Raw genomic sequence first — 24,432 nt, 5'->3', positions numbered from 1 at the left:
GATTTAGCATTGAGTCTGCCAGGCACATGTGATCTCCAGCAAGCTGGCCACCTGCCACAGCACAGCTGCTGGCACCTGGCTCTGCCAGAGGTTCCCTGCAGGGCATAAACCATGCAATAAGGGTGGGTTGGGGCCGGACACCCCGTGGATGGAATTGTGGAAACTGGTCCTGGCTGAGGCTCAGGAATCTCTTTCTTCCAAGGAGCCCTCGCAGCCCCCACCCTGGTATTTCTGAACCCAAGCAATAGATTCAGGAGCCAGTTTAACATTTTGAGATGCGTGAGTATTGATTACCAGATAAGTATATAACTAAGTTCCCGGCTGAATCAATATCTTTGTGGCTGTGGCTTTTTAACCCTGACCTCTGTGAGTGCACGTACTGTCAGAACCACATGGAATTCTTTAACAGAGGCAGCCCTCTGTGTGCACTCAATGCCTTCCTCGTGGTCTTGGGGGAGATCTTTATGTGGACTCCAAGAGGGATTCCCCATCATCTCCTTGAAATTAAGGCTCAGATAGGTCATCCCTGTACTCACCAAATGTATTCATTAAAATCCAAGTTAGGCCCTGTGGGACCACATCAAATGTGATGAGTCATCATTCTGGTCATAATTTTGTTTATTTATTATTAATTACCAAGTGCATGAAAAGATCCCAAATTGCTGGCACTTCTGATTCCAGGAGGTGCCTAATTTGTCTCTGGTGTGGAACTCTGTGTCTGAGGGCTCATGGCTTGAGGTATGATCTGAACAGAGAACCAGGAAGAGGCTCAGTAGACACTTCCTTGCAACATAAGTGAAGCTTCATCACTGTGGAGAAGGTTCATAATTGCTGTCAAATACCTGGTGCCTTTTGTTCTTGGAGATGAGAAGGAGCCTTAAAATGTGAAAGAGAGATCATTCATCCTGGGGCTGTATCTTCTATGTAGCATCTGGGGCCTCTGATCTGAAGCAGGCCTTGATGCCTCTTCCAGAATTGGGAAGAAAAGCATGGAGGAGAAACTTGAGCTGCAGTTTCTTTACTCTGTCCTTGCCACATTTTTGTTGAGATGGTAGTTTATTGTTTAGTGCTGTGGAGTGGTTAGGCCCCTTTGGGTGCTGCCCACTAAGAGGGAACTGGGAAGACCTATATTATTATTAAGTATCTTTGTCTCCAAGCCTGGTCTTGCTTCAGGTGACTCTGCATTTGGACATGTAGGATGTTTTTAAAAATGTGAGATATGTCATTTTTATAAAATATCTACATAATTAATTATAAATCATGTAATCATCTATGCTAATCATATAATGATTATAAAATGAACACCGGTTGACACTGGAGGATCTTACAAATGCCTTTGTCCCCTGGGTTCTCTGGCTGGAGCATAAGCTCTCCTTCTTCCTTCAGACCCCCACCTGAGTCCACCACTACCCTGACATTCGAAGTGATTATTTCATTGTTTTTCTTTATACTTTCTCCATCCATTTAAGCATTATTAAATAATAGTTTATTTTCATCTGTTTTGAACTTTATATGAAGGGAATCAAAACAAAGTTCTTTGTGTCTTGCTTCTTTCACCTGTATCATTTGGAGAATCATCCACATTGATGCCGATAGCTGTAATTTGTTTTCACTGTTGTACTCTTCAGCTTATTTATTTGTCCTACCGTTGCTGGGTTCTTCGGTTGTTTGCGGTTGGGGGCTATTCTGCACAATGCTGCTAAGAACATTTATACACGTGTGCCAGATTTTCTCTGGGTGCATCCTCATGAGTGCAGATTGCTGGGCAACGCTCAATGCTTCTGGTTAATGCCTGGCTGTTTTCCAGAACAGTTTGCCCATTTACATGCCTTCTAGAAACACAAGAGAAAGTGGGTCAAAGCACTTGGTGCCAGGCAGATGTCTCTTTCACCAGCCTGATGGCTGTGTTACAATATCTCAGGGTGCTTTCATTTACACTTCCCTGATGAGATTAAGTATCTAATCAGAGGATGGTTGGCCATTTGGATTTCCTTTTTTCTGAAGGGCTGTTCAAGTTTTCTCTTTTCTTCTTTATTTTTATTTTCATTCACAGAAGTTCTTTATAAATTCTGAGTCTCAGGCCTTTGTCAGTTTTATGTGTTGTAATATCTTTTCTCATCCTGTTAGATTGTCTCTTCAGTCTCTTAAACTGTCTTTGGACAGGACATGTTAAATCTTTATATACTCCAATATATTAATCTTTCATTTGTGATGAGTAGGTTTTGTGTCTGGTTGAAGAAATCCTTCCCTACATCCAAGGTTATGAAGATACTCTTCTGTATTACCTTCTAAAGCTTTAGAGCTTTGCCCTTCATGTAGTTTGTTAATAAGCCTTAATTGACTTTTGTGTGTAGTGTGAAGTGGGGTTCTAATTCCATGTGCCTCCCTATGGATATTCAATTTTCTCTGCACTGTTTATTGAGTCTTTTTTCCCACTGATCTGAGCTGTCCCCTCTGTCATGTATCCAATGTGCATATAGGCATGGGTCTGTTCCTGGCCCCTCTACTCTGCTCCACGGGCCTATTTGTCAATCCTAGTGTCAATCCTGCACTGTCTTCATTACTATAGCCTTATAATAAGTATTTATATCTGGCAGAGCAAGTCCTCCTCACTTATTTTTCTTCTTCAACAATAGCTACTCTTGGCCCTTGGCACTGTCATATAAATTTCAGAGCCAGCTTGTCAAGTTCTACAAAAAACCTATTGGGATTTTAATTGGGATTTTACTGAGTCTATAAATCAATTTGGAGAGAAATGACATCTTTACAATGTTGAGTCCTGCAATCCATGGAGTGGTATATTTCTCCACTTATTTAGGTCTTCTTTAATGCCTTTCAATAAAATTTTATAATTTTCTCCATTAATGTCTTGTACATATTTTGTTGGATTTATTCCTAAGCACTTCATATTTTTTAATGTCTTTGTGGACAAAGTCTGTTTTAAACCTCATTTTAAAACTGTTGCTAATTAGAAGTGAATTTTATTTTTTCTATTGATTTTATATCCAGAAAATTTGCTAAATTGTTGTATTAATTCTGGTAATTTGTGATTATTTTCCATTTCTCACGTTATTATATGTTAATAACAATAAATTTGTCTTTTTTCTTTCCAATCCTTATATTTTTATTTATTTTCCACATTGTAGAATTGGTGGCCATTAGCATTTTTGTCTCTTTCCTCAAGTGAAAGAGAAAGGCTTTCAATGTGCTATTATTAAGTATGGTATGAATGAGGGTTTTGTAGATAATCTATCAGGTTAAGGAAGTTTTCTTATATTCCCAGTTTGGCAAGAGTTGTTTTTATTGCAATGGGTATTGAATTTGAGCTTTCTCTGCCTTCTTTGTTCTCATTTAATATATAAACGTGATTGTCAGCATTGATTGATTTCTAATGTTAGATCATCTTATGTTCCTGGGATAAAACACCTTTATTGTAGTGTAGCTGCTAAAAGAATAGGCTCTGAATAGGTCTAAAACAGGACTAAACTGTGCAGCTGTCTAGGAGGTGCCCTGTGCAAGTTATTTAACTATCTCTGTTTCCTCATAGACTGAAATGGAGATCATAATCCCTAACCAGTAGAACTATTGTAAAGTTGAGTCCCAAATGCTTAAGCCAGTGCCTGGAATACAGTAAGCACCCTAAAAATTTTCAGTTTTATTGACTAGAGAATAATTTGCTTGGAATTTTTATATGAGTGATTTTGGAGTGAAATTTTGTTGTTCTTGTTGTTGTTGTCAATGAGCCTTTATTTTTTTATTTATATGTGGTACTGAGAATTGAATATGTCATTTCTTTCCTTTGAAATTTGTTGAGGCTTGTTTCATGGGCAAGCATGAATTGATTTATTAATGACCTACGAACTCTTAGGATAGATGCGTAGGTGTCTTTTTTAGTCTGTTATGGGCCTCAATAATAATAACAAAGTACCATAAACTGGGTAGCTTATAAACAAGAGAAATTTCCCAAAGTTCTGAGGCTGGTGAGTTCAAGATCAAGGAAGGCACTGATGTGTTCAGTGTCTGGTGAGGGCTTGTTCTCTGGTTCACAGATATTTCTGTATCCTCACATTGTGGAGGGCTCAAATAAGCTCCCTTGGGTCTATTTGATAAGGATGTTGATTCCATCATGGGGCCTCTGCCCTTGTGATCTAATCACTCTACAAAGAGTCCTCACCTCCTAATACTATCACATTGGAGGTTAGGACTTCAACATATGGATTTTAAGGGGATTTAAACCCTCAGACCACAGCCATAGTTGTAAAGGTCAAGTTGATTAATCCTGTTTTTAGGTGCTACATACTGTTACTAATCTTTTTGTCTATTTTTAAAAAAACTCTCCTTCATTACCTTCCTATTTTATGTTTTGTGGTTATCCTGACAGATCTGTTTCTTTTTCCTTCCCTCTTGCTGTCTTCTGAATTGGTATTATTGTGTGATTGCATTTCTCTTTTACTCATTTGGAAGTGAATACTGTTCAGCTAGATTACTTTTGTGCTGTATAAAACTGGAGCATAAATATGTTACTTTGGATCTCACAAATCACCAACAAGAGAATGGGGAAGCAGGACAGATGGAAGGTTTGTGATGCAAGAAGGAATAATATGTTCTTTTAACAGTTCTTACAACAGTTCTACAAAGAGCTACATTTACAAGTCCAGAGAATCTTAAGCTAGATAGGCAAAAATGCAATCCCCCTTCTAGACATTTTCCTGGTAAAACACAATACCAAAGATCATGAAAAGATGTCTAAAATATCCAGAGAAAAAAGACAGATCACCTTCCGCAGTGGCAGTTGCACTGAGAGTCCAATATGTCGGTGATTCTAACAGACATAAAACATAATGTCATATGTGGTTAAAAATAAGCAAGACAGAGTTAAATTACATAATAACAATAGCTTATAAGTTTGGGGGAGGTGTCTTTGACATAGAGTTAAAGTGTTTAGATCCCTGTATTGTACAGGGAGTGCCAAGGTATTATCTTTAGACTTGGGTAAGTAAGTATATATGCTGTACTTCTAAGCCAACGATGTTGTATAACCCATGTTCCTTGGCACTCCTGCTTGTGCACATCAATGTTTTTCTACCGTAAGCACCTGAGACACATTGCGTCCGTCTGAAAGATGTCATTTAGAATTTTCCTTTAGAGAACCTATAAGAGTTTAGCTTTTGATTTTTATCATAATACCTTTATTTTGCCCCAACTATTGAAAGACGTTCTGGTTATAGAATTCTGAGCTGTTACTTTGTTTTAGCCCCATGGTCATATTCTTCTCTTATCTTGTCCAGTAAAGTCTGCTCTCAGTGCAACTGCTACTGCTGAAAGTAATCTGTCTTTTTTCTCTGGATATTTTAGACTTCTTCTCATGATCTTTGGTATTGTGGTTTTACCAGTAAAATGTTTAGAAAGGGGATTGAATTTTTGCCTATCTAGCTTAAGATTCACTGGACTTCTAAATGTAGCCCTTTGTAGAACTGTTATAAGAACTGAATAGTTTCATGCATAAAGTACATAGAATGGTGCCTACACAAAATGAGTTCAGAATATTGCTTCTTATTGATTTTATGTATTTCTAGCTCCACCAGTTATTAATTCATTGCTTCATGGCTCTAGTGCACCCTTCTGTATTTTTTTTTGTGATGGGAGGGCTGGGATCTGAAAATACAATTCACTTGTGCCTGTTACCTCTGTGTTAGGACCACCAATGGCAGCTTCTGAAGGGACACATAGGCTAAGAAGAGGAAGAAACTTGCTATTTCCTGGTCCCCCTTCCCCAAGTCTGGTTGCGGGCTTCCGATTTAGAGGATAGTCTCTAGTAATGGTTGTCTGTACCAAGCTAATGTTTGGTCCCTGCAGTGGCATTTCCTGAGTTCTTCAGGTGACCAGGGTTCCTGCAGCACCCATATTTTCTCCCCAGAGCTCTGACTTTCAGGTTTGTGAAGCCATCTTCTCAGTTGTCTTCTGGTTCTCTAGTTTTGCTGGCCCCAGTGACTTTCTACATTTGTCCTGTCACACTTAGAGTCCTCCTTTGCTCTCTTAGAAGTTAACCACTTCTTAATTAATAATTCTTTGTGTTAAATTTTAAACTAATACTTTCCAGCTCAAATTAGTGATATGGTTTCTCTCTCCTGACCAGGCTGTACCTAACACAATATTGTTTATCAGATCTGGAAAATTCTTTGTCTTTATCTTTTCAAATATTACTATGATCTGTTCTCTCTCTCGTTTCCTTCAGGAAACGAGAGGTATGTTGGGCAGGATCAGTGATTGATGTTAAGTTCAGGTGCAGATGCCTCCATGTAGACTGGCCAGAATGGAGTCAAGTGCAGTAGATGAGCAAAAGAAGGAGCCAGTTTGCAGATAATTGAGGCTCCTAATCCTCCAAAGAGAGGGAAAAAAATAGAAAGATAAACTGCGTAAGGATGTTTTGATTTACAAGGCCAAATTAGGTACCCCACAATTAGTTTCCATTATATTCTACTATTAATAATTCTCTTTTTAAAATATTCTTTTAAATATTTATTTTATTTGTTCTTTTTAGATATACTTGATAGTAGAGTATATTTTGACATATTATACATAATTCTCTTTTTACTTGAGATTCTTTGAGTGTCTGTGCCTTGTAACCAAAGGGCTCTTGCTAAATCATCACCCAGGGAATCCTGGACACTCTCTGCAATTGTATTGGGTGCAATGTGACAACCACCAGTGTTTTGAACATCTACTAGGTGGCCCATGATTTAGAGTAGTGGGTATAAAGAGAACTGAGCCAGAGTCCTTGATCTAAGGGAGCTGGTGATTGAGTTTATCATATAAGTAAAACTTAGTTTGGGAGGAAAAATTGACAGATAAAATCTGGAGCAAATGTGATAGCATAAAACCAAGTGCTTGACTGAAAGGAATGAATTCTAAGGGCAGCATGAGTTCAGAAATGGGTATGTGAGAAATTCTTAAAGGAAGTAGAGGCTTAAAGTTCACTTTGAAAGAACTGTCAGGATTTGGATTACCTGAAAGGAATAGAGAGGCTGAACCATGACTGGGGAAGGGGTAGGGGGTGAAATTGCAGATGGCGCAGGGCAGGGGTGGAGGACGGGGAGCCACAGGATGGCCTGGACTTTACAGAAAGCTTTGTCCAGGATTTTTTTTTTTCTTTCTTTTCTTTTCTTTTCTTTTTTTTTTTTTTTTTGTGTGTGTGTGTGTGTTCTGGGGATTGAACCCAGCGCCTTGTGCATGTGAGGCAAGCACTCTACCAATTGAGCTATATCCCCAGCCCCTTGTTCGAGTTTTTCAGATTTCATCTGAGATTCCTCCTTAGCCAACATTCTTTAGCCCTGAACACATTTTCTATTCTCATTTCCCTCTTTTCCTTCTTTCACATGCTTAAATTTAAACCATCCTTTGTGTCTCTCTTTCCTGGGGGATCACCACAAGAATGAAGATGATGGAGTTGCACGTCTCTCTGAATGTTGGGGTTCTTCCGTGAGTTAAATGACTTCCCCGGTGAGCCGGTGAGCCGGTGAGCCGGGTCATTCCGGGTCTGCAGTCTTTGGTGACTGACCTTCACCCCTGGCAGAGCATTGCATACAGCTCAGGCCCTCCCTCTGCCACTCCCTCTTTCTCCTAGACTCCCTTCTCTAGGAATTTCATCACTTCCCAGAACAGCCAGAACATTTGTGGTCTATTTCTCTGTTAGTGTTTAACCAAACATCTGTCTTTATGGGGTGGGCTGAACTGGTGGAAGGAAGACCAAGAGCCCAGCCTCAGAAAGACAACTCCTGCAGGGTGACTCCCTGGCTTCTGCAGGACAGGGAGGGGGCACTGGGCTGGTGGCACAGAGTGAGACACAATGGAATCTGGCTTCACCTCCAAGGATGAGTATCTAAGGCATTTTAACCCTCGGGATTATTTAGAAAAATACTACAATTTTGGGTCCAGGCCTTCTGCAGAAAATCAGATTCTTAAGCATCTTCTGAAAAATCTTTTCAAGATATTCTGCCTAGGTAAGTTTCTCTGTTGTCTCTGTATCTTCTGTCTAAACATGAGTGATATGGTCAGGGCATGACTGGATTTGTGTCTAGCTGTTATTATTTTGACAACCTTTTTTGGCATCACACATTTATTTAACTAGGATAAAAGCTAATGTTGACTTAGACATTTTGCAGTTTACAAAGTGCTTTTATATCCATTATCTCATTCGGTCATGCAAAAGGGAAATGCAAAAGGGGCCTGAGTGCTGTCCTTGAGTCCACACTGATTTGCTAGGTGACTAGAGGGAGCCATTTAAACTCAATGGGCCACTTAAGAAATTGAGACTATATAAGTTCAAGGCCACTCTGGGCAACACTTTAAGATCCTGTCTAAAAAAAGAAAGAAAGAAGGAGTCCAATACTTATTTGGTTCTTCACTGAAAGGAATGTTGCCAATATGCATGAAGTAAAGACCTTTCAACATATTAACATAACATGTTAATACGTTAACAAGTTTTCAACATATTCAGAACTAGGTAGTTTTCAGGGGCAGGGGACATTATATACACTTAATTTTTAAACAAAAAATAAACTTTCTTCAAAAGCATTCCTTAATAGCTTCTACGTTCTCTACGTCTTTCAGGATCAGGGATCTGTACACCAGATGTATATCTTTTTTTCTTTCTTATAGACCTTAAAATAGTCCAATAAAACATGTCTCTACCCTGAATTGAGGAATGGAAAATGAAAAGATGCTTTACAAAAGAACTTTGAGGGAAGTATGAATAGTCTGGTGGTCTGTCTTTGAGGATAGGCGGCATAATCCCACTAAAGATACTACAAATACGGCTGACTGCTATAGTATGATTCCTGACCCCCCTTCCTCATTCAAACCAGGTGGTGTGAAGGGAGACCTCCTGATAGACATTGGCTCTGGGCCCACCATCTACCAGCTCCTCTCTGCCTGTGAGTCCTTCAAGGAGATCATTGCCACTGACTACACAGACCAGAACCTGCAGGAGCTGGAGAAGTGGCTAAGGAGGGAGCCAGGGGCCTTCGACTGGTCTCCTGTGGTGACCTACGTGTGTGACCTCGAAGGCAACAGGTAGAGCAACTGGTGTCTGCTTCTCAACTTTCTGAGGGTATCTTAGTGACACTTGGATGTGAACTAAGGATTGTCCTTAGAATTCAAGAATTCAAGTCAAAAAAGCCAGGGAAACAGAGAGATGAGAGAGAGAGAGATGGGGGGAGGGGTGTATCTGAATGGAGAATGATAGCTAATGAGAGAAAAAGTTGAAATGTAGTTATGTGTGTGTGTGTGTGTATGTATTTGTGGGTTTGTGTGTGTGTGTGTACCAGAAAAGCAGAAGACACAGGGAAAGAGCTGAACAGATGAATACTGAGCCAAGAAGAAGTGACACACAAGCTTTCCAGACCTGTGGGGGCCAGGGGCAGTGTGTGGTTCAGTTACCATGGACCCAAGTTTTAGGACAGTATCAAGTAAGGGCAAACCAGCTCCTCACCAGCAGCCTTCAGGTGCCAGGGCTTGCCCCGCCCCCTCAAAAGTGCCATTTTGTTGCTAGGCATCCAAACAAAGGTCTTGGTTGTGAGTGTGCCTAATGCTGGCACCACCGAAACAGCCAAAAGCTGACTAGGTCTTCTTTTTTTTAAAAAAAAAAAAACTCATATAAGCAACATAACAGGAATTATGGGAAGAGAATTCATTATTCATCATTCATAAAGTTAGGGTTTATATACTCACAGATAATGAGTTAAAATCTTCACTACCACATCTACAAGTAAATTTATGCAAATGAATCTTGTTTAATTCACTAATTTCTCCCCACAAGGAAAAATAGAACCACCGGAAAATGTTACCTGGTCTGCATTTCACTTATTTTTTTTCTTGCCTTGATGTGCCTCCATCTCTTCCTAGTTGTACTACAGTGTCTGTTCTTCTGCCCAGCTGACCATTAGCTCCTGGGCCATCCTGTCATTGCTGTAGGTTTATGGCCAAGACTCCTCAGGCTCCTGTAAAAACTGTAAATAAAGAAGAGGCAAAGTTGCCAGGTAAAAAAGAAAAGGGAGAAAAAAAAAAAAGAAAAAAGGGAGATTAAAAAAAAAGGGAGATAAAAAAGAAAAGGGAGAAAAGGAAAGTATTTCCCCTCCTTGGATCCAGCTAACCCTATCTGCTACTTCTATGTGCTCAATTATATTTTCCTTCTTCTTTTCTTTTAATGCTCCTGTAGTTTTTTTAATTTTGTTTTTTCATATCTTCTCCTCCCTGATGTCTATAATTTAATTTTAACATGACTTTCCCCGTCTCTTCCACAGACCCAAAGTTCACTTTTTCCTGTATTTTTCCTCTTCTTTACATGCTACACATATTGTGTAGTCTTTCCTCTTCTTTTTCACTTACAATGAGAAAATGTATATATTTTATTATTAAATTTATTTTTAACTAATACATAAAAACTCTATGTATTAATGGGGTAGCTTATAATGTTTTGATCGTTGTGTAATGTTCCAATCAGATTAAGCATATCTATCTCCTAAGATATTCACTACTTCTTTATGATGAAAGCATAAAAATCCTTTCTTTTGGCTTCTGAAATATATAAAACAGTTGTTATCTCTAGTCATGCTACCCAGGAATGAGATTATAAACCCAGCCGTGGAATTGCTGGAATATATGGTAGTTCTATGTTTAATTTTCTGAGGAACCTTCACATCAATTCCCATGCTGACTGTCCTAATTTACAGTCCCACAAACAGTGTGCCAGTGTCCCCTTTTTCTTTGCCAGCACTGTTGTCTTCTGTGTTTCTGGTAAGAGCATTCTTACTGGAGTGAGCATTCTTACTCATTGATTTATAGTTCCCTGATGACTATTGATATTGAGCATTTTTCACACATCTGCAGGCCATTCCTACATCTTCTTTTCACAAAAATCTGTTGCCCATTTTTTTTAATTGGTTTATTTGTGTCTTTTATTGTCATTGTTTTTCTTTTGAGTTTTTGAGCTCCTTGTATATTCTGGATGTTAACCTCTTATCAGTTATATAGTTTGTAACTATTTCCTCTTCTTCTGTGGGTTGTCTCTTTACTCTGATGATTGTTTTCTTTGATGTATAGATAGGTTTTAGTTTGAGGTCATCCCATGTGTATATTTTTGCTTTTGCTTCCTGTGTTTGGGGGATATTGTCCAAGAAATCCTTTCCCATTCCGATGTCCTAAAGCATTTCCCTTATGTTTTCTTCTAGTAGTTTCATAGTTTTTGTGTTAATTGTAACTGGAGAGAGATAGGGGTCTAGTTTCACACTTCTGCCTGTGACTACCCAACTTTCACAGCACCATTTATTAAAAAGATGGTCCTGGGGCTGGGATTGTGGCTCAGCGGTAGAGCACTTGCCTAGCATGGGCGGGACCCGGGTTCGATCCTCAGCACCACATAAAAATAAAGGCATTGTGTTGTGTCCATCTACACCTAAAAAATAAATATTAAAAAGATGGTCCTTTCTCTAGTGTATATTATTAGTAGTAGCTTTGTTGAAAGTCAATTAACTATAGATACAAGGGTTTTGTTTGGGGCTCACCATTCTATTCCATTGGTCTATGTGTCCATTTTTGAGGCAACACTATGATTTTTTGATGACCCAAACTTTGTAGTATATTTTGAAGTGAGATATAATGCTTCTGGTTTTGGTCTTTTTTGCTTACGATTACTTTGAGTTGGGGATGTAGCTTCATAGTAGAGAGAGTGTCTAACATGAATGAGGTCCTGGGTTCAGTCCCCAGTAACACCAAAACAAACAAACAAACAAGATTACTTTTGGCTATTAGGGTAGAGAGTGCTTTTTTGTTGGTTTGTAGTTTCATATAAATTTGAGGATTGCTTTTTCTAGTTCTTTGAAGAATGTCATTGATATTTTGATAGGAACCTCATTGAAACTATAGATTGATTTGGGCACTATGGGCATTTTAACAATTTGATTCTTCCCGTCTATGAATAATAATCTCTTTCCAATTTTTTTTGTCCTCTTTAATTCCTTTCATCAGTGTTTTATAGTTTCCATTATGAGATCTTTCACCTCTTTGGTTCAGCTTATTCCTAAGCATTTTATTTATTTATCTTTTTTTTAGTTTTGGCTATTGTAAACGGGATTGCTTTCTTGATTTGTATTTCAGGTGATTCACTATTGAGTTATAGTGAATCATAAAGCAGTTTTGACTTTAAGACAAAACAATCTCCCTCAAGAAACAGGTGTTGATACTTTTTGGATCCTAGCTAAGGGAATTAGGATTAACTAGTTAATTCATTCAACAAACCTGTGTTGAACAACTTTGACATGCCACATAGTACCAGCTCCTAGGTTAGAACACTGAACCAAACAGAGTAAGGCCCATCCCTCCTAGAACTCACATCAGGAAAGTCAGGCAAAGGCCAGATCATTTAGAACCTTCTGGTCCAAGTTAAAAGTTTATGGGCTTCAAGTGCAATGAGAGGTGTTTGGGATGTATAACCAGAGAACAATGACATTTACAAGATCTCTCTTGTTGCTGTGTGGAGAATGGATTGAAAGGATTTAGAAGGAAACAAGAGATGTAGAAAAGAAATAATTTAAATCCAGGTGAGAAATGATAGTAGCTTGTTCTTCGGTGATGAAGAGAGGTAGATTATTTTAAGATCAATTTTTGAGCTAGAATTAAAAATGATTGTTAAAGATTGGGAATGAAGGCAAGGAAATGTCAAAGGTGGCTCTGCCCTTGAACTTTAACACCATGGAGAATTAAGGTAATATTACTGAATCCTAGGGATCAATATAAACTCTTGCAGATTTAAAACACTCATAAAGAATATGCCTGCTCAGACTCTTTTCTGGAGTGAAGGTCAATTCAGTTCTCTAGAACTGCACTTATATTTGATTCCCATCTATTAGTCTACTTTGGTTTATTCCTAAAAGCCAGCTTCCCTTTTAAAACCAAAGTGTGCTTCTATTTCTTCAGTTTTTCATTTGTTTTAATGGGCTGCAGACTTCCTACAGGTTTCTTCTTCTCAAGGTTATTAGTATTCTAAACTAAATAGTACTATACTTACATATTGTTCATACATTGTCTTATTGGTAGTTAATGTGGATTGTCAAATGTCAGTTATTGAGGTAACTCATTGGTGGCACAATGCTTTTTAAAATGAATAAAATCAATGTTTTATTTTATTGTTCCAATTAACATTTTTACTACCACCCAGAGTTGTTTAAATTCTACTGGGCTTATGTTGGTTTATGCACTTTACTAGACATAGTTAATTAAGTCTTGAAGTCAGGTGGTATAAATCCTCCAGCTTTGTTCTTTTTCAATATTATTTTAGCAACTCCATTGCCATTGTATTTTGACAAAAATTTTAGAGCAAATTTGTAAATCTTCAGAAAAAGCCTGCTGAAACTTGAAATTCCCCTGAATTTACAGATTAATTTAGGAGAATGGACATAATGAATCTTTAGTCTACGAACATGGTTTGTCTTTTCATTTGCTTATGAATTACTCTTAGAAATGTTTTATAAGTTCACATTTTGCATGTTTAAATTTTTATTTTTCAATGCTATTAATGTGTTTTAATTTTTTCATTTTGTTAATCTAATATAGAAATACATTTGTATATTGGCTTCTGTCCCATGACCTTGCTGACATCACTAATTAATTGTAGTAGTTTTTTTGGTAGATTCCATATGATTTTCTATGTATACTACTAAACTATCTGAAAATAAAAATAGATTTTCTTCTTCTATTCCAACTTTTTATCTTTTTTTTTTCAGGACTTATTGCACTGGCTAGCACTTCTAATGAGATTTTGAATAAAATAATGAGAGCAGATATTTGTACCTTATTGCCTATCTTAGAGGAAAAATGTTCAATAATTCATCACAAACACCTAAAAGCTATAGGTTCTTCATAGATATTCTTTATCAGACCAAGCTTCTTTGTATTAGCTTCTTGGAAGTTTCCTTGGAAGTTTTTAAAGTTTTTAATCAAATGTTGAATTTTGTCAGGTATTTTTTTCTTTTATTGAGATGGTCATGTGTTTTTTTCTTCTTTATTTTGAAAATGTGAATTACATTCGATGATTTTAAATGTTAAACCAAACTAGCATAAACCCTTTGGTCATGAGTACCCTTTTATGTATTGGTGAACATTACTTGCTAATACTAATCATTTTTATTCTGTATTTGTGGGGGATATTGAACTATCTTTTTTTGTAATATGCTTGACAGATATTGATATTATGATTCTGGAGTCATAAAACAAGTTGGGTGAGTTTTCTCAAAGACTTTGTATAATATTAGTCTTCCTTTTTTCCTTCTTAAATGATTGATAAAATTCACCATGAAAGTATTTGAACCTGAAAGATTTGTGAGTGTGTGTGAATGTGTGCATGCACACTTGTACACACATGCCATGTGTGTAGATCTTTTATTCAGAATAGCATTTCTTTGTTGGTTGTTTGCATTTTCTGTTTTTTATATCTGCTTTGATAGATGTTCTATGTATAATACTATACTAGGAATTTGTAGCTTTCCATCTTGGCTGTCAGCTTTATGAGCATAAATTTTTTTTACATTATTCTTTTAATACCCTTTTATGTCTATAGATCTGTAATATTCTCTCCTCTTTGATTCTTGATGCTGATAGTATGTCTTTTTAAGAAATATTGATTAATCTTACTAGAAATTAATCAATTTTGTTAATCTTTTTAAATAACCAACTTTTGGCTTTGTTGATTTTTCTCTATTTTCTGTTCATTTCCTATTTTATTGGTTTATAGTCTTATTTTTCTTATTTTCTACTTCAATTGTTCTTTTGTTGTTAAAAATTATTTTTCTAGGAGTCCAAAATTCTTCCCTTTAATTTTTCTCACTTCTTAAAATGGAAGGTTAAATCACTGATTTCCTGTATTTATTTCTTCAAATGGAGGCATTTAAAACTACAAATTTCCCTCAGTGCTGTTTTAGTTGCATCCCATGATTTTTGACATATTGTATTTTTATTGCTATCTGATTTGTCATATTTTCTAATATTTATTTATTTATTATTTTTTAACCATGAATTATATATAATTGTGTTGTTTAGTTTACAAAAATTCAGGGGTTTTCTTGATATCTTATTGTCACTGATTTCTAATTTAATTTTGTTGTAGTCAGGGACTTATATGTCAGCATATAGTCTATTTTGGTGAATATTATATCTGCTATCTACATTGAAAAGAATATATATTTTTCAGTTGTATGTATAGTTTCAATAAATATCAATTAAGTCAGGCAGAATTATAGTATTTTTCAAAATTACTACATCCTGATTTTTTGTTTACTTGTTCTATCAATTGCAAATAGAGAATTTAACATCTCAAACTATGATTGCAAATTTATCCCTTGCTCCCTATAGTTTTGTTAACATTTGCTGTGTGCATTTTGAAACTCTGGTATCATATGCATGCATTTTTAGGATTATTATGTCTTCTTGATGAAATGATCATTTTATTATCATGGAACATCTTTTATCTCCAGTAGCACATTTTGTCTAAAAGTCTACTTTGTCTGACATTAATATGGCCATATCAACCTTCCTATGATTGTCTGGCTCTACCACAGTGGTGTTGTAGGCAACCTCTAAGATAGTCCCTAATAATTCTGGGCTCAAGTGTTCATACCCTTGTTTAATCTTCTCCCCTAGAATATTCTTTGGAATCTGTGACTCAGTTTTTAATGATCTGGTAGAATGCATTACCAACAACAACAATAACAAAACCCACCACTACACACATATTACAATGGCCAAAATCCAGAGCACTGACAACACCAAATGCTAGTAAGGACGTGTAGCAACAGGATCTCTTAATCATTGGTCATGGAAATGTAAAATGGTATAGCCATTGTGGAAGACAATTTGGTTATTCCTAACAAAACTCAACATATCCTCTCTATATTATTTAGGAATTGCACTTTTTGGTATTTGCCCAGAGGAGTTGAAAACTTGTATCTACCCACAGACATGACTATGAATATTTATAACAACTTTCTTCATAATTGTAAAAAAATTAAAGGTGACCAAGATTCAGCAGGTAAAGGAATAAACAAATTGTGGTATATCCAGACAATGAACTATTATTTAGCATTAAAAGGGAATGAGCTATCAAGAATATTTGTGTCCCTCCAAAAATCCCACATTGAAGTCTTCGCCCCATAATGTGATGGTTTTAGGAGTTAGGGCCTTTGGAAGGTGCTCAAGTCATGAGAGCTAAGCCTTCATGAGAGCTCTCTAGTTCTCCTTCTGCCCTGTGAAAATTCAAGGAGAAATCAGCCATGTGTAATCCAGAAGAGTATCTTCATCAGAACCTACTGTATCAGTACCTTGATCTTGGACTTCCAGCTTCCTTTGTAAGTCACCCATTCTAGAGTATTTTGTTATAAATTGATTAAGACTATGTATATTTGTATTTACCCATCTCTCAGTGCTGTCTGGTGTTTATTCCTTTCTGAAGATATAGGTTTCTTTCTGGCATTCTTTCCCTTCATCTAAAAACAAAAACAAAAACTCCTTTTAGTCTTTCTTACTATACAGCTTGGCTATAAGTAAATTCTTTCAGCTTGTCAATGTAAGGTAAGAATCAGTAATTTTTTCTTCTTCTTAATATGAGGAATTTAGCAATTTTTAATACTTAATGTGCCTCTGGAATCTCTCTTCCCAGTATTTATTCTTGAAATCTGAGATATTTAAAATCAAATATTGAAATTTGAAGTATTATATTTTATTTCAAGATCCATGGGGACATTTTCTTTGATTTGTAATCATATTTACAGTTACTTGGACATATTTCATGCTCATTTTATATGATTTTTTGTAGTCACTGAGTTTTAATTATGATTCATTTATTAGTTAACTCAGTAGATATCCAAATAATTTTTTCAAGAAGACCACAAAAGTGACATATTTTCCAAACTTGTGGGAAGGTATTTTTGTCAAATTTATACATGAACAACATCATAAAATTGTTCAATATTGCTTAAGTATTGTCTTATTTCTCCTGGCATTTAGTAAGAGGTTGAGAAGGGTTATTTTTATATGTCATTTTAACCTCAGAATTATAACCCCTTAGAATTCTATACATTTAGCCTTTAAAGTGAGGATGTAGTCTTTTAAATGAAAGTAATTTCATCCTTCTCTTTACTATTGAATGTGTGATTCCACAGAATGAAATTAACATTAACTAGAAAAAACAAAACTATAGCTATGAGGATGTTTGGACAATATCAAAAATTGTTAAATAAATAAGGAATTTACCAGGATTTGTGGATTTTCAAAGAAAGTTTGGATATATATAAATAAAGTTCCCAAACATTGTTAGATAATGCAGCTCTCCAAACTCTAAATCATGTGTCAAGAAGGCTTTTAGAACTTTGTTCTCAATTTCCCTAGCCATCACAGGCTTTTCCATCTCATTCAAAAACGAACCCTTAAAATTTTACAGGATACTAAAAGCATTACTTATCTCATGCTGGAATCGTCAGCTTGGAACAATTTGCTCTTGAGACAACCTCTTTTCTAGTCTGTTAGAATGAGGAACTGTATTTTTGGCAGTGAGTTTCTGCATTCCTGTCTTTATCCTAATGCCAGATCCTGTGGCTCCAACTATTTTGAGAATGATAGTGATCCCGTTCAACTATATCTTTCTCACATCCTCAAGTACTTCTATCAACCTACAACCTATTTCCCCTAGGATTATTTCTTCTTTATCAGAAGCTATTTCTTGTGCTGACGGCTGCCAAGGACAATGAGCTGTTTCCTCCTCCTGTGTCTCTGGAATATGATGCATACATTTAGAAATCACTCATTTTTACAACTATCTGAAAGCTGTAAGACATTGGTACCAAACTCCTGCCTCACACTTTCAATTTATTAAATTAGAAAGTCCAACACTAATATACAACTACTCCAGCTTATGCCATGATCAGAAGAAAGTGAACTTTTCCCTTAAGAAATCCCAGAAATAGAATTCATTAGTCTCTGGCCCCTGGAACTTGGAACACACAATACTTAAATCTGTGGTCCTCAGACTGGCAACTTCGAAGTCACATTGGGAGCTTGCTAGAAACGCAGACTCTCGGGACTCACTGGCCACTACAGCATTGGAGTCTGTGTTTTCACAAGAGCTGCTGGGGACTAGATGCACATTACAGTCAAAGAAGTGTTGGTGTCTACAGAGGAGCTTCCCACTGGTGTGCCAAGACACACAGGTGGGTGAGAGTGAGTTACAGGTGTGAACTATGAACTGCTCTCAGCCCTCAGGGTGGCCAGGTGAAACCCAGAGAGGTTAGAGACCTCTGTAAAGAGCAGCTTTCACTTAACCTCAGTGTACCCGACAGAGCAAAAGCCCGAGCACCTGCAGAGGTGACAGCTTGAGCACCCACAGAGATGACAGTTCTCTAACATAAATACTCTCTATGCAAAAATCTCCATACCTGCTTTAAAAAGATGTTGGCATATTGTCCCCACTTACATACAATTGTGCCTGTTTTGTTCTACAAACTAGTGGACTACCTCTATCACACAGCATCTCTGGATTTTCATGGTTTGCAAAAGGATATTGATACTCTTTCTGAAAATCAGGATCTTGAGGGTCAGGGTGATTATCTTGGTGATGCCTGGGAGAAGTTTCTGCCTTTTATAAGGATGCTTCTCTCTTACATAGGTGTTCTGCCTGCATTACCTCTCTGGGAGAATGCACAGGGCAGGCTGAGAAACCTTCAGCTAGTCATTTCCTTCAGGTTGTAGGCCCGTCTACTCGTGTGTCTCCAAGTCCCTCAATGCATTCAAAATAGAACTAAGCTCTATTCCAGATCTGCTCTATTTCTGGTTTTCTTAGCTCCTTGAATGGCATCATCATACAATTAATTGGACAAGCCAGAAGCCTGAAGACAACCTCTGTCATGTTCCATGTCTAATCTAGTACTAAGTTCTGTCCATTACACTTCCCACATTTCTCTTGAACCAGTTTCTTTCTTCCAATATTTATCATCATCCTGGTTCTAGCTACCACCCTCTCCCTCTGAACTGGCCTCCCACTTCCACTGTTGTCCTTTCATTTGGTTTTCTCTGCTCTGCATGCCCAGTGGTTATGTCAAGGTAGAAATCTGATCATGTCACTCCCTTTCTTAGCACCTCTTAATGACTCCCCATGGCTTTTAAGAGAAAAAGCAAAATTCCCAGCATAGTCCATGTTATGGTTTGGATCCAAAATGTCCCCCAAAAGTTCATGTGTTAAAGGGTTGGTCCCAAAGGTAGCAGTATTCAGAGTTAAGGTCTTTGAATGGTGACTGGGTCACGAGGACCTCATCAATGGATTCACCCATTGATGGATTCATAATTTAATAGGCTATTGGAAGGTGATGGAAATTTTAGGAGGGAGGGCCTTGTTAGAAAAAGTGAGTCACTGGGGGCCTGCTCTTGAAGGCTATATCTTGTCCCCAGCCCCTCTCTTTCCCTGTCTGTGTCCCTCTTCCCCTCCCTCTTCTCAGGCCACCATGAGGTGAGCAGCTTTCTCTGCCACAATGTCCTGCCTCACCACAGGCCTGGCCACCTGCCAACTCACTTGCCTCAAAGTCCAGTCACAGCAGCATGCCTTCTCCATACGACCTTTGCACTTGCTATTTCCTTCTACTGGAATGTCTTCCTCCCCAGTCGTCTCTGACATGCACATCCGCCATGTCTCTGCTTACCTGACCTTCTTTTTGGAGGAAATTTTCTTGATACTCTAGACCAAGCCAAGACCAAGCATTCCTCCACAAATTCTCTGTTCCTTTCCTTCTTTGCATTTGTCAGTTTTAATTTCCATTTTTTGTTTTTTTGTGGATGATCATTGATTAATTCTGCCTAGCCCATCTGTAATTCTCCATGAGGATAGGACCTGTTTCTCATTTGTTCACCTTAAGTTCCCTGTACCTAGCCTACTTCCTGTCATATAACAGAGGTTCAAACATATTTGTAAATAAAAAGGAATGTTTGCATTTTGCCTTCCAGACTTCCTCCTGGAATGTCCACCTGACTCAGGTGTGAACTCCACCACAGGCTTTTTAGTGATCCTTCCATGTTCTTACAGTTCTTACACTGGCATCCAAGTTAATTTGGCCTTTGTGTCCTTGACAGTTTTGATGGTTCTCCCTCAGGAGGGCCTGCAGGAACCTCTAGGGATGGGGATTGAGTGTATTGGAAAGGCTTGTCCAGGGGATTCTACTCACTGCCTGCCTTGCTGAGACAGGGCAGAAAGAACCTCCTCCCAATCTTAGGATAATTACCTGGGATAGGGGAAGAGACTTTCACACTGTGGTCTTCTCAGGAGTCCTGCTCCTTATCATTTCATTTTTTTCTCTCCCTCCCCCTTCCCTTTTATAGATAGAATATTTACAGAGAAAATAGCTGCCTTTTTTGCATATTGGTTCATTTGAAAGAGTAGATCTTTAGAAGGAGGGAAATGGCCACACTGCTGTTAGCACTGTTAGCATTCTGTAAAACAGCATAACACTTCTCCGGTGTGTGTTTATTGCCTACCCCTTTGAGCTAAACGTGAGGCTGAGTGGTAATTGCCTGGGTCTCCAGGAGAGTCCATTTCCCTGCAGTGTACTTGCAGGCCCCAGGAGCCCTGAGGTGTAATCTGCATGCTGCTGCCTTGGCAACTGAGTTCACCAATGTTTGCTGTCCGTCCAAGGACAAGCAGGTATCTGCAACAGTGGGTGTTTCTAACAAATTCCCCTCTCAAATTGGCACATTCTCTGTGAGCTTTCAAGACTTCACAGTGTGTCTCACAGTTTGGGAACAATTTCCATCATCCTCTGACTGGCAAGTACTAGTTCTGTGGTAATTTGTGTCTTTAAAATCGTTTGATACACAATAGAGCACAGAGGTCCATTCTGCTTCTGACGTAATCACTTAAATACACATTCCCACATGTTCCCGACATAAAGGGTCATTTTAAACATGTCCCAAAGAACATTATGTTGTACGGCTTTAGCTTTTTCTATACATTTAAGTTATCCATGTGTGCAGACAGGTTATTTTTTTTTCTGTTCTAGATTATTTACCTATTCAAACCTGTGTTTCTCACAAACTTCTATAATGTCGAATAATAAGTTTTTATTTTAAAGGGTTCTATCAAGTCATTCATAGTCTGTCAAGGCTGAGTGGCAGCTTTATAAGTAGTTTCCATGGCTTTAATTTCCCTAAAGTAGGAAAAAAAAATGTCCTACGTTGCCCAGGACTACCACAGGAACCCAGGATAGGGAATTTTCAGTGCTAAAACCAGAAAATCCAAGACAAATCAGGACAAATGGTTACCCTACCACCATTTTTATGCTTGATTAGGGAACAGGCAGACCCCAATCGAAGGTTATTCCCTATGCAGATACCAGTTTACTGGTTGGTAGGAATTCCCTAAAACCAATACCTTGCTAAGCATCTTTCTCTTCTTTAATATAAGAAGCTATTGAGATACAACGCACATACCATGCAATCAATAGACCCATTTAAAATGTGCAACTCAATGGTTTTCAGTAGACTTAGAGTTGCACAAACCTCACCACAATCCATTTTAGAAGATTTTCATAACTCCTTAAAGAAGCCCTCTACCCATTAGCAGGGACTCCTACCTGCCCCTCCGGCTCAAGTCCATCTTCTAGCAAACACTAAACTAATCTGCTTTTAGTCTCTGTTGATTTTCCTTTTCTGGACATTTTTATATGAATGAAATCTTACAATTTGTGGCTTTGGGGTTGTGGCTTCTTTTATTTAATACAATATCTTTGAGGTTCATTCATGTTGTAGTATGTATCAGAAAGAACTTCATTTCATTGACAAATAATATCCTCATTATAAGTATATGCCACATTTTGTTTATCTGTTTATAAGTTGACAGACATTTAAGTTGTTTCCACCTTTTAGCTACTCATGGACATTCATATACAAGTTTTTGTATGGCTATGTTTTTATTTCTCTTGGGTATACACCTAGGAGTGAAATTCCAGGTCATGTGGTAACTTTGTTTAACTTTTTTTTGAGGAACTTCCAGACTGCTGTCCAAAGTAGCTGAACCATTTTACACTTTACCTCTGATATTTTTATTATTATTGCCATATTAGTGGATGTGAAGTATTCAATCACAGTTTTGATTTGCACTTCTCTGATGGCCAGTGATACTGAGTATCTCTTCCTATGCTTATGGCTAAGCTTTTAAATGGAAAATTTTAGCAAGCATAAAAGATATTTGCAAATACATGGGCTGGGATTGTGGCTCAGTGGTAGAGTACTCGCCTAGCATGCACGAGGCACTTGGTTTGATCCTCAGCACCACATAAATGTAGAATAAAGATATTGTGTCCACCTAAAACTAAAAAATAAACATTAAAAAAAATATTTGCAAATAACAGATTATGTGCACTCAACTTAAGACTTTTAACTAAATATGTAAATTGATGCCCACAAATAATTTCCACTATCTTAAATAATTCCACCTGAAGGTAAATCGGCATGTTTCATTTAAGCCATTGACTTTGCCTCATGACTAGAAATAGTCCCAGTGCAAGTCTCTCTTGCTTGTCTGATGTTGGGCTGTCTTCTGCTGTTTTCATCAAGCCTTGCTGCCCAAGTGACCATCTTCTCCCAGAGCTTGTATCAGACCATGGACTGCGGGTTCCCCAAATGTAAGACTAGATGTGCTTCGGGGTGCTTTGTTGGCCAACTTCCTCAAAGGGCTCTATAATGATGATCCCTTCTACCACTGCAGTGGTAGAAGGGATCATCATTATAGAGCCCTTTGAGGAAGAGACCAGGGTCCCATGATTCTCTTTGAGGGCATGTCCCCCAGTGACCCAAAGTCCTCCCATTAGGTCCACTTCCTAAAGGCTCCACCACATCCCTACAGCACAAAGGGGCAAGCCTTAAACACGTGGGCTTTGGGGGGATATTCAGACCCACACCGTAGTACCACAAGACTCTATTCCAGCTCCTGCGCTTGTTTTCTCTTCTCCATTAATTGATTTTCTCTCAAGAAACTCCACTGATTTGACAGAAAATAACAGGATTACTGGCAGCTACCAAGAAAACGATGTCTGTCGGAAAGTATACTCTGAGATCTGCAATATTTTTTGGAGACTGAGAATAGAGGGTAGTAGTTCTCTTCTCTCCAGAGGGGGCTTCCCTGGGAACAGCTATAGGATAGTGATGAACAGCATCTAAAAACATCTGTGCATGACCCCACCCCGTCATCCATCAGCAACTACTACCAAGATAACGTTTCAATATTCTAAACCCATGATTACTTCCTCAGTATGGGTCAATAGCTACTACCTTGCAGTTTGGCAGAAGGGACGAGAATAGTAATAATAATTAATAAGTCAATAACAAAACAGTGAGGAAGAATAATTTCAAGGGTGGGGCAGTTCATTGTAGACACCAGGGAATTTGTATGATTTCCACATTATTATTCATTTTATTAAGAGAGTAAGCCCAGCTCAGGGAATATGGTCACATTTAGATAACAAAATAGTCCCTCCTTTCTCAATTGGGATGGCTCTAAGGATGCTCATTCTCGTCACATGGCCATTTTCAGCCCCCGACCAGAGAAATGAGGGGGTCCCCATGACTAGAGCAGCAAGCGACGCTGATGCTAGCTGGTTTGTGCTTTTCAGAGTCAAGGGGCCGGAGAAGGAGGAGAAGTTGAGGCGGGCGGTCAGGCAGGTGCTGAAGTGCGACGTGACTCAGAGCCAGCCCCTGGGCGCGGTCCGCGTGGCTCCCGCCGACTGCCTGCTCAGCACCCTGTGCCTGGACGCAGCCTGCCCAGACCTCCCCACCTACTGCACGGCGCTCAGGAACCTGGGCAGCCTGCTCAAGCCCGGGGGCTTCCTGGTGGTCGTGGACGCGCTGAAGAGCAGCTACTACACGATTGGTCAGCAGAGGTTCTCCAGCCTCTCCCTGGGCCCGGAGGCAGTAGAGGCTGCGGTGAAAGAGGCTGGCTACACCATCGAGCAGTTCGAGGTGATCTCGCAAAGTTACTCCTCCACCACGGCCGACAACGAAGGACTTTTCTTCCTGGTGGGGCGGAAGGCAGACAGATCTGTATGACATCTCGAGATCTCAATTAAAGCAGTTCCTTTGACTTGCCCAGGTGACTCTGGGCCATGGTCCTAATTGCCACGGTCACTGTGGGGAGTAGAGGCTGATTAGCTGGAACCGATGGTATTTCTAAGGTAGGGCTGGAGTGGTCAGTCAGCCTAGGAGAAACTCGTTGTCCATCTACTCTGGGCTCCACCCATGTGCTGGTGCCAGGGAACTGGAAGATGAGTAACTAGGATGTGCACTCTTCCCTGCCTGTGCTTAGGAAAGGAAACCTCACTTTCCCAAACATCCAGCTAAAGCGTATGTAGACCT

General features: G+C 38.5%; 1 protein-coding gene across 2 annotated transcripts; it reads left to right on the top strand.

The window, feature by feature from the left end:
* The first annotated feature begins 129 nt into the window (after nt 1-129).
* Nucleotides 130-24,166, top strand: Nnmt (nicotinamide N-methyltransferase). 2 transcript variants are annotated; one of them, XM_015489859.2, is made up of 3 exons: nt 130-279; nt 8,865-9,072; nt 23,694-24,166. In XM_015489859.2, the coding sequence occupies exons 1-3, from the start codon at nt 276-278 to the stop codon at nt 24,124-24,126; spliced, it is 645 nt and encodes a 214-aa protein (XP_015345345.1). In that variant the 5' UTR covers nt 130-275; the 3' UTR covers nt 24,127-24,166. The 2 variants fall into 2 exon arrangements, with proteins under 2 accessions (XP_015345345.1, XP_015345344.1); XM_015489858.2 differs by lacking the exon at nt 130-279 and adding an exon at nt 7,665-8,000.
* Nucleotides 24,167-24,432: the final 266 nt, after the last annotated feature.

The sequence above is a fragment of the Marmota marmota genome, unplaced genomic scaffold (genome assembly GCF_001458135.2).
Source record: "Marmota marmota marmota unplaced genomic scaffold, marMar, whole genome shotgun sequence".
NCBI classification, from domain to species: Eukaryota; Metazoa; Chordata; class Mammalia; order Rodentia; family Sciuridae; genus Marmota; species Marmota marmota.
Note: the sequence above shows the minus strand (reverse complement) of the source record. Positions and strands in the feature narration are given on the sequence as shown.